General features: G+C 37.9%; 3 protein-coding genes and 1 pseudogene across 3 annotated transcripts; 3 read left to right on the forward strand and 1 right to left on the reverse strand.

Moving 5' to 3' along the window:
* The first annotated feature begins 2,092 nt into the window (after positions 1 to 2,092).
* LOC149112803 (beta-4C adrenergic receptor-like) lies at positions 2,093 to 3,671 on the forward strand. Its single transcript, XM_089289816.1, has one exon. It carries the CDS (start codon positions 2,118 to 2,120, stop codon positions 2,973 to 2,975), a length of 858 nt encoding a protein of 285 aa, XP_089145942.1. The 5' UTR covers positions 2,093 to 2,117; the 3' UTR covers positions 2,976 to 3,671.
* Positions 3,672 to 5,623: 1,952 nt separating this feature from the next.
* LOC149112804 (adenosine receptor A3-like) lies at positions 5,624 to 7,309 on the forward strand (annotated as a pseudogene).
* Positions 7,310 to 8,578: 1,269 nt separating this feature from the next.
* LOC149112805 (adenosine receptor A2b-like) lies at positions 8,579 to 10,238 on the forward strand. The gene has a single exon (XM_089288626.1). The coding sequence runs from the start codon at positions 8,990 to 8,992 to the stop codon at positions 9,869 to 9,871; it is 882 nt and encodes a 293-aa protein (XP_089144752.1). The 5' UTR covers positions 8,579 to 8,989; the 3' UTR covers positions 9,872 to 10,238.
* Positions 10,239 to 14,235: 3,997 nt separating this feature from the next.
* LOC149112806 (DNA topoisomerase 3-alpha-like) lies at positions 14,236 to 17,484 on the reverse strand. Its single transcript, XM_089289377.1, has 8 exons — positions 17,376 to 17,484; positions 17,222 to 17,258; positions 17,032 to 17,114; positions 15,973 to 16,116; positions 15,278 to 15,317; positions 15,101 to 15,160; positions 14,578 to 14,774; positions 14,236 to 14,350 (listed from the first exon to the last, which is right to left on the reverse strand). The coding sequence occupies exons 1-8, from the start codon at positions 17,482 to 17,484 to the stop codon at positions 14,316 to 14,318; spliced, it is 705 nt and encodes a 234-aa protein (XP_089145503.1). The 3' UTR covers positions 14,236 to 14,315.

The raw sequence follows: 17,484 nt of genomic DNA on the forward strand, positions 1-17,484 counted from the left end.
GCTATCGAATTTCAGACATTCCCTATGTTTTGCTACAAACATACAAACTACTACGATATATTCCCGGGATATATTCTCATGTGGAATTTCTTTGTTTGTTGTTACAAGTAAAAACCTCCTCTATAAACTCATCGTGCTTGACTGCAGCTGGTATGCAGCTTTCTGAGTTTCCAGAATTCACAATTTACAAAACGGAAAATGTCATGTTTGCATTCACGTTAATCATGCAAGACATTTTCTATTTCACTAATTATGTTTCATCCGGCAATATTGAAGAAAAAGCTAATTTGCAAGTAGGCTTTTTCGACATAAAGTTCTTCCGTTACCTGTTTACCTCGATTTTGGCAACAATTGGATTTCTTAGACTCCCATCGCTTTTTTTCATATATATAACATTTTCACAACACGTTTTTGCGACAGCAGAGTACTTGCTGCTACAACATGTACATTTTTAAAAACTCAGTAGTGCGTCTATAGATATATCAAGGTTCTATCGGCTTTTTGCGCAAAAATAAGAAACGCCCTAATCCATTCTAGAGCAGTATATTCGGACTCGAACATGATACTGAACGCGACAGGTTTCTAACTTAATGAATTAACAACAGTGTGCCCTGTGTAGTTTAAATGCCTTGAATAAATATACAGCTACATATTCACGCAAGGAAAAGTAAAGACGTTTTCTTATGTTCTTCGCCTTACCTGCATCTCTAAAATAAAAAGCTAATTATATTTCACCATTTATTCAAATCCATGAAAAGTTACTAACTCGAATTCCAAACTTTCTCCCGGCTGATTGCCGCACATTTCTTGTAATGATACTTCTGAGAACTTGGTGTTACATCAATTAAGTATCTTTTTCTCTGCACCTGTCAGATTAGCATTGTTTGATCTGTAAGGAGAAACTAGACATGGTTGAGGTAAAATATTCGCACGCAAATTGTATTGTGTTTTTCTCTTTTAAAAACTTGCCTTCATCCTTGAACTGCACTTAATTTATAGCCTGTAATTTGGTCCAACCTTCTGCCCGCATCACTAAAACTCGCGTTTGAAAGCAGTTAATTAATTTTCAGATAGACAGGTTCAACAAATTTGCAGCCTAGAAGTCTGACGACTCTTGTTATTGAACGAATCATTTGATGCTGTGCTGTTGAAACAGCATTACTCTTTGAAAAAATAAAATTAGGCTAATCTATTAATCTGTAAGCTATCTTACGTGTTAAATGGAAACACTGTAGCCTCAAAATAACTGTACATGTAAACACCCGCACATTTATCTCACAAAACAAACAAAACAATTTGAGGGTGTAGCAGCGCCCAGTCAAGTTCAGTTTCACTTTTCCAATCATTTGTCTATAATATTTTTTTCCTGCGAACTTGCAAAAACAAATTTAATAAAATTAAAAACGGAGTTGGCGTTTTTTTACCATAGCTACATATCTCAGATTTGGTGAATGCAATTCTTTGCCCAGTATCTTAAGTTTGCTATTCATGAATTGTTCAGAAATTATTTTACATCGGATTCGCTCTCAAACACTGTAAATCTGACGCGTGTTATCTACCCATTAAGATGGCTTCCAAAACCATAATAAGGTCTATTGAAATTTAACATTTCTCTCTGTGAAATGCAACTATATACAAAAATCTTTTTTCTGCTTCAGGCGAAAGTAAACTTGGTGAAGAATCATGACATTTGTTGTTATGGAAATTCAAGTTCATAATCAACATCTTTTTGTAACTCACATTTTTATGGGAAATGCAAAGTTAGACTCTCCATTTTTCCACTTGAACGTCTAAAATATACCTTAAGTTGAGTATTACTTATCACTTTACTAGCTATTTTCGTTTTCTTGGCAATAGCGATGCACAAAACGAAAATTAAGTTATTAGGTTAAACAAAAATGTCAATCGCTTACCTGTTTTATACTGACATTTATTTTTGCATGAAAATAGATATTTGTTTATTACCCGTATTCATTAGGCGGGAATTGTTTTGTTAATAAAGGACTTAAACCAACATTGCATCGTTTACGATCAAACCATCTCATGTTCAACTCAGTCCATACTACAAGTTCACTAAAACATTGCTCGGTGCTCTTTTTCAAAGTTCAAGTTGTAAAATGAACGAAGCTGACCCACTTTACTCAACGTACGTCGTTAACTGTGTGTTCAACGCTTTCTCAGCCTACACCGCCATCATGTTGAACATTTTAACAATACACGCGATGATAAAAACTTCGTCGTTGCCAAAGCCTTTGAGAACATTGCTCCTGAGTCTTGCTGTTTCTGATCTTGGTGTTGGTTTACTGATTCAACCTTCGTACATCGCTGTAATGGCCAATCCTGCCTATTTCACAAACACCGCGTTTAACATGATCTCACCTTTATTTGTTAGTGCTTCATTCTTTAGTGTTGTGGCCATAAGTGTCGACAGGTTCCTGGCCGTTCATCTTCATCTCAGATATCAGGAACTTGTGACTCACAAGCGTGTTGTAGCTGTGGTGATCTCAATTTGGGTTTTTAGCGCTTTTCTTACATCAATCGGGTTTTGGATCCCCCTTGATGGCATCCTGCTCGTCGACCTCATCACCCAAAGTGTTGGCTATATTATTACGGGACTTATTTATTGCAGAATTTATTTTACTGTACGACGCCATTCAGACCAAATTCATTGCCAACAGATACAGGTAGCACAGAACAGCCAAATAGAAAGTGCTGCATGGCAGAGAAAGTCTGCTGTCAATACTTTATACGTATATCTCATGTTTTTAGTTTGTTGTTTGCCAGACTTTTTTTGCGCTCGGGTCGCCCGTTTGATATGTCCGCAAAGTTCAGCTTTAAATGGCTTGCTTTTTTACTCACTGACCCTCTTTTTCCTCAATTCCTCTCTGAATCCTGTTATTTACTGCTGGAAGATGAGACACATTCGACGCGCTATCATAAACACATTGCGAGGCATATTTCTAAGACAAAACTGAACAAAATTGTAACTGGACAATGATCGAACAAAATGGCACTGCTGTTAGAGTAACTTTATAGCAGGGCTCCGGCGGCACGAAGGGCCAGCAAGCGGAGCACCATACTCATAGGAAACCGTGAATCGCTTTTTTTTTTTTCATGGTCATCATGGCTAGCGGTTTGCTCATGCATGGGCGCCTACGTAAGACGACGACGCAGGCGCAACATGGCGGCCATACTCTGGCAGGTTGACCGAAACATGCAGCCTTGGTTTACAGCTACATCTTTGATATTAGAAATCCATGTTATGGTCTATTGACAACTGTCAAAACAAAGTATCCGCTCACCAGTATCACGTGACGATATCGCGGGCTCAGGTTTAAAGCTTGTCTGGCACACGTTTTTTTAAGAAGCTGGCCGCTGCCCAGGTACTGGTTTTCGATTGGATCGCAAGCTGAAGCCAGGTTAACTTACTGTAGTCAGGGATCTGTTTCTCGAAAGTCCTGGAACTTTTCGGGCCATCAGTCTATGGTCTTTAACGAATAAAATATGTTTCTGTGCGAATAGAAGTAAATACCAAAAGAGTGAAAAAATTTAGAAACTAAAATACCATAGGCGTGTGAAAAAATAAACTTAAAAGAATGCAAATGACATCTAAATTACAAAAAAATGAAATATTGCCTACGCAACGGTTTTGAATTGTTGTCGAGATAATGATGATGGTGATGATGATGATGATGATGATGATGATGATGATGATTGTAGCGGAGTACTGTATGCAAATCAGTCACTCGCTCACTCGTAATCGGAAGTCTTATCAATCAGAAAATCACCAGGAGCAATTGCAGCGGAGTACTGTATGCAAATCAGTCATTCGCTCACTCGTAATCGGAAGTCTTATCAATCAGCAAATCACCAGGCGCAATTGTAGCGGAGTACTGTATGCAAATCAGTTACTCGCTTATTCGTAACTGTAAGACACACTAGCTGCATTTGAACATCATTACGTTGTATTTGAACTGATGTTACACCGGCATACACGAAAGAACCAGAATTACTGAGAAACACCGATTGGAGACGACCGTGAAAGGAAAAATCTATATGAAACTACTCCAGGGCCATGGAACGAGTTTGCAAAACATCAATGAACGAGTTTGCAAAATATAAATTACGAGTAAGACGCGAAGATCTTGTATAGTGAGCAGCAGGACGTAGCGGCTTCTGTGTTTATATATAATATGTACTTCTTGTTTCTACCTTTCATTAAAGGTCCTGATGATGGGACTTAAAGAAAAGGCTCTTCTTTTCTCTTCTCTTCTCTTCTCTCCTCTTCTCTTCTATTTTCTTCTCTTCTCTTCTCTTCTCTTCTCTTTTCTTCTCTTCTCTTTTCTTTTCTTTTCTTTTCTTCTCTTCTCTTCTCTTCTATTCTCTTCTCTTCTCTTCTCTTTTCTTCTCTTCTCTTTTCTTCTCTTCTCTTTTCTTCTCTTCTCTTCTCTTCTCTTTTCTTCTCTCCTCTTCACTTCTCTTCTCTTCTCTTCTCTTCTCTTCTCTTACCATCTTAGGGAGGATATTGTACTGCAGAGCAACCTGTTATCCGAGCTAATTTCACAATGTATTATATAACTGAGAAAATTAGCTCATTGTGATCGGCTGAGAGCAGGCCAAATTAACGCGCGCTCGTTCGCAATTTCCCACTTGTATAATAAATGAGCTCGAGCAATTAAGGATTTACACTACTCGTGATATTTTAAAATTCTTTCAAATCACACTCGCCTAAAGGCTCGTGCACTTTTGAGAGAATTTTGAAATATCAGTTGTAGTGTAAATCCTTAATTCCACTCGCATTCATACGATTAGCAATACAAATTAATGAGGAAGTCAGTAAAGATAATTTCCATATTGTAAGTTCATCAATTGAACTATAGTATGTTTGCACAGATGATATGTAAAAAGATTATAACCAGCTTATGTTTCTAAGAATAATTTATAGCTGGCTCATCTTTTTTTCTTCGTTTCTTCCTCTAAATTCGTAACCAAATAAAATAACGTTGCAAAAGGGTAATGTCCCCCTAAATGTGTTTAAGAAATATTTTCCTTTTATGTTTTAGAATGTTTCGCATACTAATGACATTTTCGACGTTGTCATGCATTATAATCCATCAAATATTTTCGCTTGCAGGTGATTGGTCTAAACTCGTGATGTGACTGAATATTGGGGAATATCCGAGTGATATTTCCCAACTTTGAAAAGATTTCGCGTGTTCCGAAAAAATATTTGGAAATTATGATCACAATAATCTCTATTTGGCGCGAAAATATGCTTGGAAAGTTTTTCTAAGAGCGTCTAAATTGGTAAGGTTCGATTCCAATTTCCGCAGGGAATTTGCTTGTTTGCTGTTTTTCCTTGTTTACTTTTTGTGTCTATTCGTAACTCCTGCTGGCTAAATAATACCGACTCATCTGTCTTCATGCGTCAAACCCCAGTCAAAGCAGCTAATCAGGTTTCAAAAGGACTGGTCACAGACAACAAAGGCTGTCACAAAAACATATGGCACATAAAAACATGATGAACTAATGAAAAACGAACTTTACTCATCACGAAATGCTTTTTACAAAAATGACTTGTCTCGCAGGAAGTGTTCATTTGTATCATGATAAAACTTAGGGAATGAGGGGTAGGCAAAAAGAATAAAAAGTGTTGAAAATTATTTTTGTACGAACTTGGGATAATGGTGGCAAGTTGACTTACACAAACAGTTCGCCTCGTTGTTATGAAAATTAAAATTAAAATTCAACACCTTTTGCTAACTTCCATTTTAATGAGAAACGCAAAACCAGACTTTCAATTTTTCCAATAAACCTTGAAAAGCACATATCATTTTACTAAAATCTTCGTTTTCGTAAAACGAAAATTGACACATTAATTTAAACAAGAATGCCAAAGATTACCTGGTTTCAACTGATATTTATTTTTACATGAAAACAGATATGCCAGCTTTAATATTATTCGCTTTCTGTGACGGTAAGTCGTAATAAAGCACTCAAACCAACCATACATCTTTCAATATTCACCTAGCTATCTCTTGCTCAGTAACTTGGCCAGCCTATTAGCATACGGTACAATTTCATCGTACATAACATCGCTTAGCGCTCTTTTTCAAAGCTGTATAATAAATGAAGCTCACCCACTCTACTCATCGGTAATCGTTAATTGTGTGTTCAACCCTTTCTCAGCCTACACCGCCATCATGTTGAACATTTTAACAATCTATGCGATGCGGAAAACTTCGTCGTTACCAAAGCCTTTGAAAACATTACTCCTGAGTCTTGCTGTTTCTGATTTTGGTGTTGGTTTACTCCCTCAACCTTTGTTCATCGTAAGGATGGTAAATCCTACTTATTTCACACACATTACGTTTAACGTCGGCCAAATTATATTCACTGTTGCGTCATTCTTTAGTGTTGTGGCCATAAGTGTTGACAGAGTCTTGGCCGTCACCTTCATCTCAGATATCAGGAACTTGTGACTCACAAGCGAGTTTCTGCTGTGGTCATCGCATTTTGGACTTTGAGTGTACTTTATGGGCCATTATCTTTGTTTTTGAGTTCAAAAAATGAAAACGATGTCACAGTTGTCATTATTTTCGGGGTCTGTTTCATTATTACAGGAATTGCTTATTGCAAAATATATTTCACTGTACGACGCCACAAAAAACAAATGCAAGCCCAACAAATACAAGTAGCACAGAAGAGCCAAATGGAAAGTGCTGCGAGGCAGAGAAAATCTGCTGTCAGTACATTCTACGTATTTCTCGTGTTTTTAGTTTGTTGTTTGCCAACCTATTGCGCTCTGGTTGCCAGCTCAGTGTGATTTCTCCTCAGAGCTCCGCTTTAACTGATCTGTTGCTATACGCAGGGACACTAACATTCCTTAATTCGTCTCTGAATCCTGTTATTTACTGCTGGAAGATGAGACACATTCGCCACGCTATCATAGACACACTGCGACATATATTTCCAAGTCAAAACTAAACAAATTGTAATCCCAGGACCGCGTGAAGTGTAACTTAATAAATGATATATCGCCAGCAACAGTTCATCTAGATAGGACGTCTGACTGTAAAAAGCACTAAATCATCAGTGAGTAATTAGTAAAGTGAAACATTAGATGGGAGCCATTGGATAAAACAATACATAGTCACTATACACACAAGACTTTATTCAGGGATTAATAAAAGACACCCTGAGAGGGAGTTTAAGGAGGTGGATCCTTTGTTAAAACTTCTTAAAATAAAATATATATTAAAAGCTATTAAAGGTTAACAATCAAGCATGTATTATCTGGGTCTACAAACACGTTGTTGTGCATTTGTTTTGTTGGACGTCCTGCGAATTTCAGGGTTATAAAAGTATACCAAAAGATCTTCAATTATCCACGCACCTGTCTGATCTGTGGAAGAGGGAAACTACAGTTACGGTGAAATTTTCGCACGCAACTGAATAGACAAGACTGGAAGAGATTTGGTAATTGCATCGTGTTTAATTCCCAGTTTCTTCATAAAGCATAAATGAACGAAGGGCTATCATATCATAATTTAGTCGAACTTTTGGTGTTTAACCGCATAACTCTTCTTAAAGCAGTTTATCAGTCAGATGTTCCGTGACTATTGTTTGACATGACAGGTAGAAGCAAACAAACACGAAACATCTTTACGTTTTATGAGGCATTTACTCCTGTCACGAAAAGCAGCTCTACAATTATGTTAAAGGTTCAAATAATTAATTCAGTATTTTTGCACTAAAATTGAAATAACCGGCGTAGCCTGCCCCGTTAGGCTAAAACGAAATATTTGACCATCTCAGCTTCATTAGAATGCGTGTAATAAACGAGCGACTAAATGGTCTGCGTGTAAAATGCGTTTTTCCCCTGTTTTAAATAAGGCAATCAAACTTACCGACAATGTAAACGACGTTTTTATTGCAATTTGCAATTTCTTACAAAAGTGAACGCCCCTTGCAAAGATAAATATTCGTAAAATACGGAAAACACGAACGAGAAATGACCAAATAAAAGGGCAGCTGAATTTCTAATTTGTATAATTTTCATTTTGGCACGAAATTCTTGTTTTCCTAATTAATAGGTATACACGCACCCATAACTAACTCATAGTATGAACTTCTGACCCGTAAAACTCTATTCAAAGGAGGCAATTTACCAATGGACAGGTCCCAGACAACTGAGGTTGTCACAGAAACACGACACGAAAGGTTTAATTAACTAACAAGGAACTTTACTCCTCACGTTCTTCTTTAAGAACAAATAGTTTCTCTTGCAGAAATAATCAATTTGTATTATAAAATAAATTAAGAGATGAGCAGAAGACAAAAACAGTTTTTGAGCTAAACTGGAATAACGTTAGGGAAGTTTATTTGTGAAACAAGTAAACAAGTCACCAGCTGAGCATCATTAGGATGCTTGTTTAGAAAAGTCATTTGGTTTTGTATGACGACTTACTTTCAGATATTTTCCATTTTAATATATTAGTTTAACTTCTTCAAGCTCAAAACGATTGGTAATTGCAATTTCTGCTTTGGGTAAAAGGGAACTTAGTCCGATTTCAGAAATGAGAAGAGCGTGCGAAGCTAGCTTTGTGACGTTCGTTGTTATGAAAATTCAAATTCAGCACATTTCTATAACGTACAACTTTTATGGAAAACGCAAAATTCTCTACTTGAACATCTAAACTATACCTTAGGTTCAGTATCATTCATTACTTTACTATAGATAACTTCGTTTTCCTGTCATAGTGTTGCGCAAAATGAACAGAAAAGTGTTTTTTTTGTTGTTGTTGTTTTTTCTTACGTTAAAACAGATGCCAGTTTAGTACCCGTATATATCATTCAATCCTAGACCGGAAGTAGCATCAAACACCACATCATTTTTTGATCAAACCGTCTCGTCTACAACTCAGCCCACGGTACAACTTCACTGTAACATTGCTCAGCGCTCATTTTTCAAAGTTCAAGCTGTACAATGAACGAAACTAACCCACTCTACTCATCGGTCATCGTTAACTGTGTGTTCAACGCTTTCTCAGCCTACACCGCCATCATGTTGAACATTTTAACAATACACGCGATGAGGAAAACTACGTTGGTACCAAAGCCTTTGAAAACATTGCTCCTGAGTCTTGCTGTTTCTGATCTTTGTGTTGGTTTGCTGACCCAACCTTTGTATATCCCACGGATGGTCAGTCCTGCTGATTCCACCAGCACCCTGCTTCACGAAGCCTCATACGTATTTATTTACTCTTCGTTCTTTAGTGTTTTGGCCATAAGTGTCGACAGATTCTTGGCTATTCATCTTCATCTTAGATATCAGGAACTTGTGACTCACAAGCGTGTTGTTGCTGTGGTGATCTCAATTTGGGTTTTTAGTGCATTTCTTACATCAATTTGGCTTTGGGCCTCAAATGAAATCGCCAAGCTCGTCACCATTATCATTATGAGTTTTTGCTATATTATTACAGCAACTGTTTACTGCAAAATTTATTTCACTGTACAACGCCACGCAAAACAAATGCAAGTCCAGCAAATACAGGTAGCACAGAATAACCAAATGGAAAGTGTTGCGAGGCAGAGAAAATCTGCCGTCAGTACATTCTACGTATATCTTGTGTTTTTAGTTTGTAGTTTGCCAAATTATTATTATCTAGTTGCCAGTTTGATCTCTGCGCCAAGTACCGCTTTAGATGGTCTGTGGTTTTACTCACTGACCCTGTTGTTCTTTAATTCCTCTCTGAATCCTGTTATTTACTGCTGGAAGATGAGACACATTCGACACGCTATCATAGACACACTGCGAAATATAAGACAAAATTGTAATCCCACGACTGCCGCAAGAGTGACTTCGTAAATGATATCACCACCAACAGTTTATCTAGAGACATTAACCTTTGGGTTTTTTGTTATTTAACTGGTCTTTTTAAACATGATGTAGAAGTATTGTGATGTCCATAATATCTACTTGCGATTAAAAATTTTTACAAGGCTAAACATGTTTAGCAGACTAAAAAAGCAAAAAACCAAACGTGTTTGACATTATATTGAAGATGACAATCACATAATGTCGAAAACGTTCGGGTTTTTTTTCAAACATTTTTTCAAGTATTATAATTTTAATGGTTTTCAGAATTATTAATTGCTGGCGTATCTTTGTGTAACTTCGTTTTGCAGTGTATTCCGATTCATAACCAAATAACAATAAACGTTGCGAACAAAAATATGTTTTAGAAACATTTTGCTTCCATGTTAAAGGTAGCGGGTTAGAACTCCATTTCGCGCGAAAAAGTAGCTACTTTTCGGAATGTTATGCATTCTAATTGAGATCTCTGCATTTGTGTAGGATGTAAGTAGCAACCAAATGATTTCTCGAAATTCTACGTTGCGCATGCGAAAGTCGTTGGAAGATGTATTCAAGGTCAAGGTCAACTTTATTTAGGCAGGGTGGCCCAATCAGCACTTGGCTGGTATCAAAAGGGGCCCTGCGTAAATTAAGACTACATTAAATTTCTATACATAGAGATTAACGTTTACAATTATAAAAAATTAAAATAAAAACTACTCTCTAAAATAAAGTCTAAGAAGATTTTTAAAAATGGGGAGCGATGTTGCTTCTTTTATTGTAGTGGGTAAATTATTAAAATGAAGCGCACCAGAGTATCTGAAAGTCCTTTTCCCTAGCGTTAACTTGGGTTTCGGCAAGTGCATGTCGTTCCTTTTCCTCGTGTTGTAAGAATGAACGTTGCAATTTCTAATAAAATAATCCGACAAATATGGAGGAGCTAAATTAGTTAAACATTTAAAAACTAAAATGCATTTGTGGGCTTTTCTTTGGGTTTCCAAATCCACCCACCCTAACATTTTAAAAGATCCTTCGGTTGTTGCCCTCCTTTGTATAATGCGTGCTGCTCTGTTTTGCAGACGTTGCAAGCTGTTACTGCAACCGATTGACAGCCCATCCCATACCGTGTTAGTGTAATCAAAAATCGGCTGAACTAAACAATTATACACGCATTTAGCAGCTTTTAGAGTAAGGTAGGGTCGTATGCGTGACAGCAGGCCGAGACGTTTTCTTACTCTCTTACAAATCAATTCTACATGTTCGTTCCATGAAAGATTCTCATCTAGTGTTACCCCTAAATAACAGAAGCTTGATACTCTGTCAATGTTTTTCCCGTGAAGCTCTATTTTATAGTCTGGACAGTGTTCTAGTTTTTGCCTAGTTCCAAACAGCATCCATTTAGTTTTACTCTGATTGAGTATCAGCCTGTTGCTTACTAACCATTTCTCAACATTGGCAAGATCGTTTTGAAGAACCTGCTTGATGATATCTGGACAGGAATCAGAGAAATATATAACAGTATCGTCGGCATACATGCCTATTTGTGACTTCAGTAGACTTTGCGGGAGATCATCGATGTATATCACAAATAGTATCGGGCCCAGTATGGATCCTTGGGGAACCCCATAACTAATAGTTAAGCTCGATGATTCGTCTTGGTTGTATTTGACCTTCTGGGATCGAGCTGTAAGGTAGTCTTCGAACCATTTCAAACTTTTCCCTCTAATTCCATAATGTTCTAGTTTGTGGAGCAGGCAGAGGTGGTCAACGAGATCGAACGCTTTTTTTAGGTCTATAAAAATAGACCCGGTAATCATCTGTTTATCCATTTGTTCTAAAATGTGATCAACAAAGTGTACAGTGGCTGTTTCAGTGGAGTGTTTCTTACGGAATCCTGATTGATGCACTGACAAGGAATGGTTTCTGATTAGAAATGCTACAAGCTGTGATTGAATTGCTCGTTCCATTACTTTAGAAATCAACGGAAGGACTGAAATCGGACGATAATTATTTGGGTCGCTCTTATCGCCCGATTTGTATATTGGAGTTACCTTCGCAGTTTTCCATTCAGATGGTATCATACAGGTAGAAATTGTTAAATTTATGAGGTAGGCGACTGGTCTAGATATTTCATTTGCTGCATCTTTCAGTAATCGAGCAGGAATTCCATCGAGGCCAGTAGCTTTAGTTGACTTCATTTTGAGCAATTCTTTTTGAACAAATCCGGATGACACCTCTTCAAGGACAAAGTCTTGTTCAACTCTAGTTGACATAACTTTTGGCAGAGTACAACGTTCAAAATGGCTGCTCAGAGAGTTTGCGATCGATGTAAAAAAGCCATTGAATCTTGAGGCTGTAAGACCATCACTGCTTGAAGGTACTGATTTGATTTTTTGGGGGACGATTTTATGCAAAGTTCGCCACATCACCTTTGGGTCTTTTTCATCCGCCAGTTGATTTGCATAATAGTCAATTTTTTCTTAACGCATTTTTGTGTTTATGGTGTTGCGTAACCGCTTATAATTGCTCCAATGTTGTTCTTTGTTTGTACTTAGGGCCTTTTTGTGGTGGTAATCACGCTCTTGCATAAGTTTCTTTAGATCGCTTGTTAACCACGGCACTGAATATCCACGGGCGCGACGCGTAACAATGGGTGCGTGTTTGTCGGCAGCTGTTAGAAAAAGGTCTTCAAAGGCGTTCCAACTACCCTCTGGTGTTTCTTCGAGTTCGATGATTTCCCATGGGATGTGTTTTAGGTCGTCACGGAACAATGCTGGATTATAATGTTTATAATTTCTCGTTTCAATAATTTTTGGTGGAGGGCGTTTCATCCTGTGTAGCTTTCTTACCCCAAAAATAGCACTATGGTCAGAAAAACCAACTGGTACAACACCGGCGAAATAAAGTTCTGGCCTTGAGGTGAAAAGTAAATCAATTAAAGTTCTGGTGTGCTGCGTTACTCTTGTAAATCCTTTGATTAACTGTTTTAGGCAAAATGACTTGGTTATCTGTTGAAGGTGTTTATAAGATGTTGTTGATTTGGAGAAATCAACATTTAAGTCCCCCATGAGTACCGTTTCCGCACCGATACTCTTAAGGTTGTTTAGGGTCTTTCCAAACTCGAATTAAAAGCGGAAATATCCGAATTTGGTGATCTGTAAATAGAGCCAACCAACAGCTTCTTTGATTTCGGTTGAGACAATTCAAACCAAATTGCTTCTAAATCTGCACACATTAGTTCGGGATTTGCTTCGTCCAGTCGATTGAAGCTCAGGTGTTCAGCGATGTAAACTGCTAATCCACCCCCATGGCAATTTCTATCTTTCCTCAGTAAATTGAAGCCTGGAAGCCAAATTTCTTCGTCTGAAAATGACTCATCCAACCATGTTTCGTTTATCGATAGCACATGAGGTTTGTGTGTTTCGCAGAACAGTCGAAGCTCGTCCACCTTATTTCTTAGGCTGCAGATATTCAAATGGAATAGACGCAAGCCCCTCATTTCACGATGTTGAATAGGCCCAAGTTGATCCGAAGTTTATCTCGAATGTACACCCCTATGATCAGGAGTAACTACGACTGAGAGTACATCTCAAGATTAACAATCACTATTAATCCAGAAACTGAGGTTGTTACAATACGTATAATTTTAAGAGCTGGAGACCTCCACATTTATAAACCTAAAATTTGACAGTTGCAAAAACAAAAACAGATCAAGTGCGACAAACTTACTCTTATCTATTTCAGTCACAGTAGAGTGACAGAGTTTGACGAGTACAGTTGAATCAGTCCCAGTTTTGCGAACCATCTAAAGGTACAAAGATTGGCTCGACAAGCCCAAGATCAGGGTAAAGTCTGACCGTGCTAAGTACTAAATCATCAGTGTCAAGTGAACATTTAGATGGGAGCCATTGGGTAAAACAATCAGACCTGCATTATTTGGATCTGCCAAAAAAAGGAATGTCATTTTAATACAACCGTGACACATGACTGACATAAATAGAGCTTGCTCGCAATAAAATCCTCGTCCCTAAGGTAAGATTGGAACATCGTCGAGGTGTTATTAGTACGTACAGATTGCTGGTTAACCTGCATCAGCAATAAACCGAATTCTCGACTTATTTTTCATCCTAGACAAAAGAATACTCCAGTTTGTACGTCTCATTTTTTCATTGTTCAATAAGACATGGTTTTCATTAAAATAATTGAAATGCAAGTACATTGAAGCATAATGCATATTTGATAAGTGTCCTTGGTGCTTTCATGAAGTTACAGGATGTACATTGTAATAAAAGTAAGATGTAAAACGTGGAATCAAGCTTTGAGCCACAGCTGAAATGTTCTAAGAACTCATCGAGGCATCCCACATGTCAGAGACATGAGATGTAAAAGAATTTATTTGCATTGTGCGTTAACAGATCAATATTATTAGCGACAGAATATCTACTCCGGCTGTGTGTTATCTGTTCATGGGGCAGGTCCTCTTGGTGTGACCTGCAAATAAGGAAAAAAATACTGAAGCAACAGCTTTTGTTTGCTAATACACTTTGCCTCTTCATTGCTTTTATAAGATAAATGAAGTTCAGGCACTTTCAAGTCTTTCCACTCTAACTTTCACAAAGTTACCACTGTTGAGGTTGCCAGAAATTCTTTATTACCAATCAAGCACTGTTTTTGGAGCAGAGGCAAAATTCTTTGAACAAAATTAAAGAAATCCCTACCTTCCTGGTGGCAAAGGCCGCACTTTCTTTTCTTTGTCGCTCCACTGTTTGTTGGTGCTGATCGTCCTGTTTGGAATGCGTTACTGCCAGCTGATGACGTGTCCCCCCATTCAAAGAAATCGCAACCCTGCCCTCTCGGCTTAGCACAACAGTAAAATGGCCGGCCCTTGTTCGGTCCTTCCTTGGAAACTGTGCGGCTGACAAATTTAATGAAAGTTAGTTTTGGTTATGTCTTGCAAGTATTGGTACTTGAATACAACAAGCTAATGGATGGACTTGCATGATTGTGAGGCTGCTGTGAAAATAGAGTAAAAGCTTTCTTAAGAAAATGTTGCTCAAATCTCTTTAAACCTCTATTTTTAATCTGTCGTCGTGCCAAATTGCTATAAATTATCCAGACTACTTACTTTATTACTAGTAGTCCAATTGGCGATGTGTTGATCAGTATTTCATAACAGAGAACGTTCGCATATGCATGTAGTTGTAAGCTACAACTAAAGATATTAAGTGTGTAATGTAATACCTTACAGCTGGTACGCTACAGCGACAAGAGGGATTAGAGCTGTCTGTTCTCATTGATCCACTGCAATGAAAGAAACATTATGAGGCAGTTTGTGAGAAAAAAAGAAAAAAACGACACAGAACAGATTTTGTGTTGACTTCCCGTGTATAAATGGTCTAATCAAAAATCGTATCTCACCTGACTCCAGTAAAAGTTGTGTTTCTTCCAGAGTTGAATCCTAAAGTAAGGAAAAGTTTACTTATTAGTAGAAGATCCCAATGTAGACACAAGAGCACTTTCAAAAGCAGACATTTTCCATTTTCACCTTAATAGAGGGAATGAATTGTGGGAGTAACACACAGGGGAACTTACATTGCCTTCACCAAGAACACAATATCCTGACCCCTGCCAGCACTCAAACCTAGACTGCCAAATCAGACGTGTGATAATCTAACCGTTAGCTCATCGTGTTATCCACTTTGGTTAAACTTAACAAATTGACGTCATGCGTCTGTCTTGTTATTGACGATGAATTTCGTCATAACATTGTCAAAGCAGCTGTGGATCCACGAGGCTATCGCCTCGTGGATCCGCAGACTACTTTGACAATGTTATGATGAAATTCATTGTCAATAACAGGACAGACGTATGAAAAACTGACGTCAATCTGTTTTTTAGATAACAGATTGTCAAATTGTCCGCTCTCGCTCGTTGACGCATCGCATAAATTATAAATTCATGTGTCTGTCCGCATATTGACGATGAAGATTAGCCAATGCGCGCGCGAGAATTTCTGCAGTTATCGTAAAATGTTTATTTGATAGTAATTTTTTTATAGAAAAAAGCTTCAATTCGCACAAAAAACTCTGGACCAACCAACAGTGATCATGTACCTGCATTATTCCTGTTGAAGTTATTGGATGTCATTAGAGGCGCAGTTTGGCCAAATGATGACGATGAACTCCCTGAATCGTCATCAGCCCACAAGAAAAATCCACAGCCATTATCTCTGTTTGGACATTTATAAAACGGTCCACCTGAATGTAAATAATTAAAATCAAACCAGCACTGTTATTTCTTCCCTGATCAAGGTAACCTTCTTATGCGACAAATACATGACGTCCCTTTCAGTTTTACTGAAGGTTAGCCATCGCACTCTTTGCAAAGAGTGTCAGGTTTGAGCACTGACTGGGTTTGCTGTAATGTGTTCCTTGAGCAATGCAATTTACCCTCTGTGCCTCTCTCTACCCAGGTGTATAGGAGAATCTTTGTTTACAACATTTGCCTCATTACCATAAGCGATACAGTTTCTGATGGAGCCACAAAGAGATTAATACTGAATATTGAAAGGGCACAGCACGATTAACTATCCCAAGGAATTTGAGCGCGATGTATTGAATACTTTTTGTGCGACGAGGGTTTAAAAGCTCAAAATTTTACAAAGAATGTATGAGCTCATTAGCGCTTTTGCCATCCAGAAATTTTGATGTTTTTGAAAGTCAATCTCTCCTCGAATAATACACCCAAAGAGCCAAAAATTTCACCACTTACTAAGTTTCACAAGCTCTTTAAGTTTTCTTAGTAAAATCGTGTCTAGCATGATGCCCTCTATGCGCAAAGTCGTATGTTAATGAGGAAAAATGTAAACAAAGACGTCAGTTAAGATTCGCCCATAAAATGAGTAACAACAAATTTGTAGGGCAACCAGACAAACTGCCAGGATAATCTGACAGACTAACATCTTGCCAAAATGGAGTAGCAATATTCATACAATAATAACATTGTATGTTGCTCCATGCAAAGAACCTGGCGCTAATCAGAACCAGTATGCCATTTAAGATTAACTTCTACTGATCTCTCCTAGCATGGGATAGACTTTCACTGTTTTATGGGTTCCTGCGAGCCACTTCATATATCTATATGCTACTGGAACTAGTGTTCATGTTACTTACCTTTGTTAGGTCCATCTTTCTTTACAGTTAATGTTGTTGCAGGTTGCCCACAGGTACAAACCACACAGTTCTCATTGTCATCTCTGTCGTAAAAGTTAACAAAATAGGATGAAAAAATGACCTCAGTATAGTGGTAATGGTGCATTAAAGCAGAGGGCTGGCAGCAAATGAAGATTTCTGTAAAACTTACCCTCCAGTGTGGCTACCTGAAGGAAATTGGTTGAAACCTGAAAAGAAAAACGGGAGCACACACATTTAGAAGAAGATTTGACTTCTTCTCATGTTGCAACTGTAGATCGTTAATTTATAGTTTGGCGTTAATTGAAAATGAAATGAGGAAGTACCTCCCGAAAATGATGAGCTGAGTCCCCAACTCTGACCAGCTGGTGTATAACCACGCCCTGCATTCCTATTGGATTGATTGGAGGTAATACCTCCCCTATCTATCCTCAT

The sequence above is a fragment of the Orbicella faveolata genome, unplaced genomic scaffold (assembly GCF_042242905.1).
Source record: "Orbicella faveolata isolate gen_17 unplaced genomic scaffold, um_ofav_v1 contig_2, whole genome shotgun sequence".
Classification (NCBI taxonomy): Eukaryota; Metazoa; Cnidaria; class Anthozoa; order Scleractinia; family Merulinidae; genus Orbicella; species Orbicella faveolata.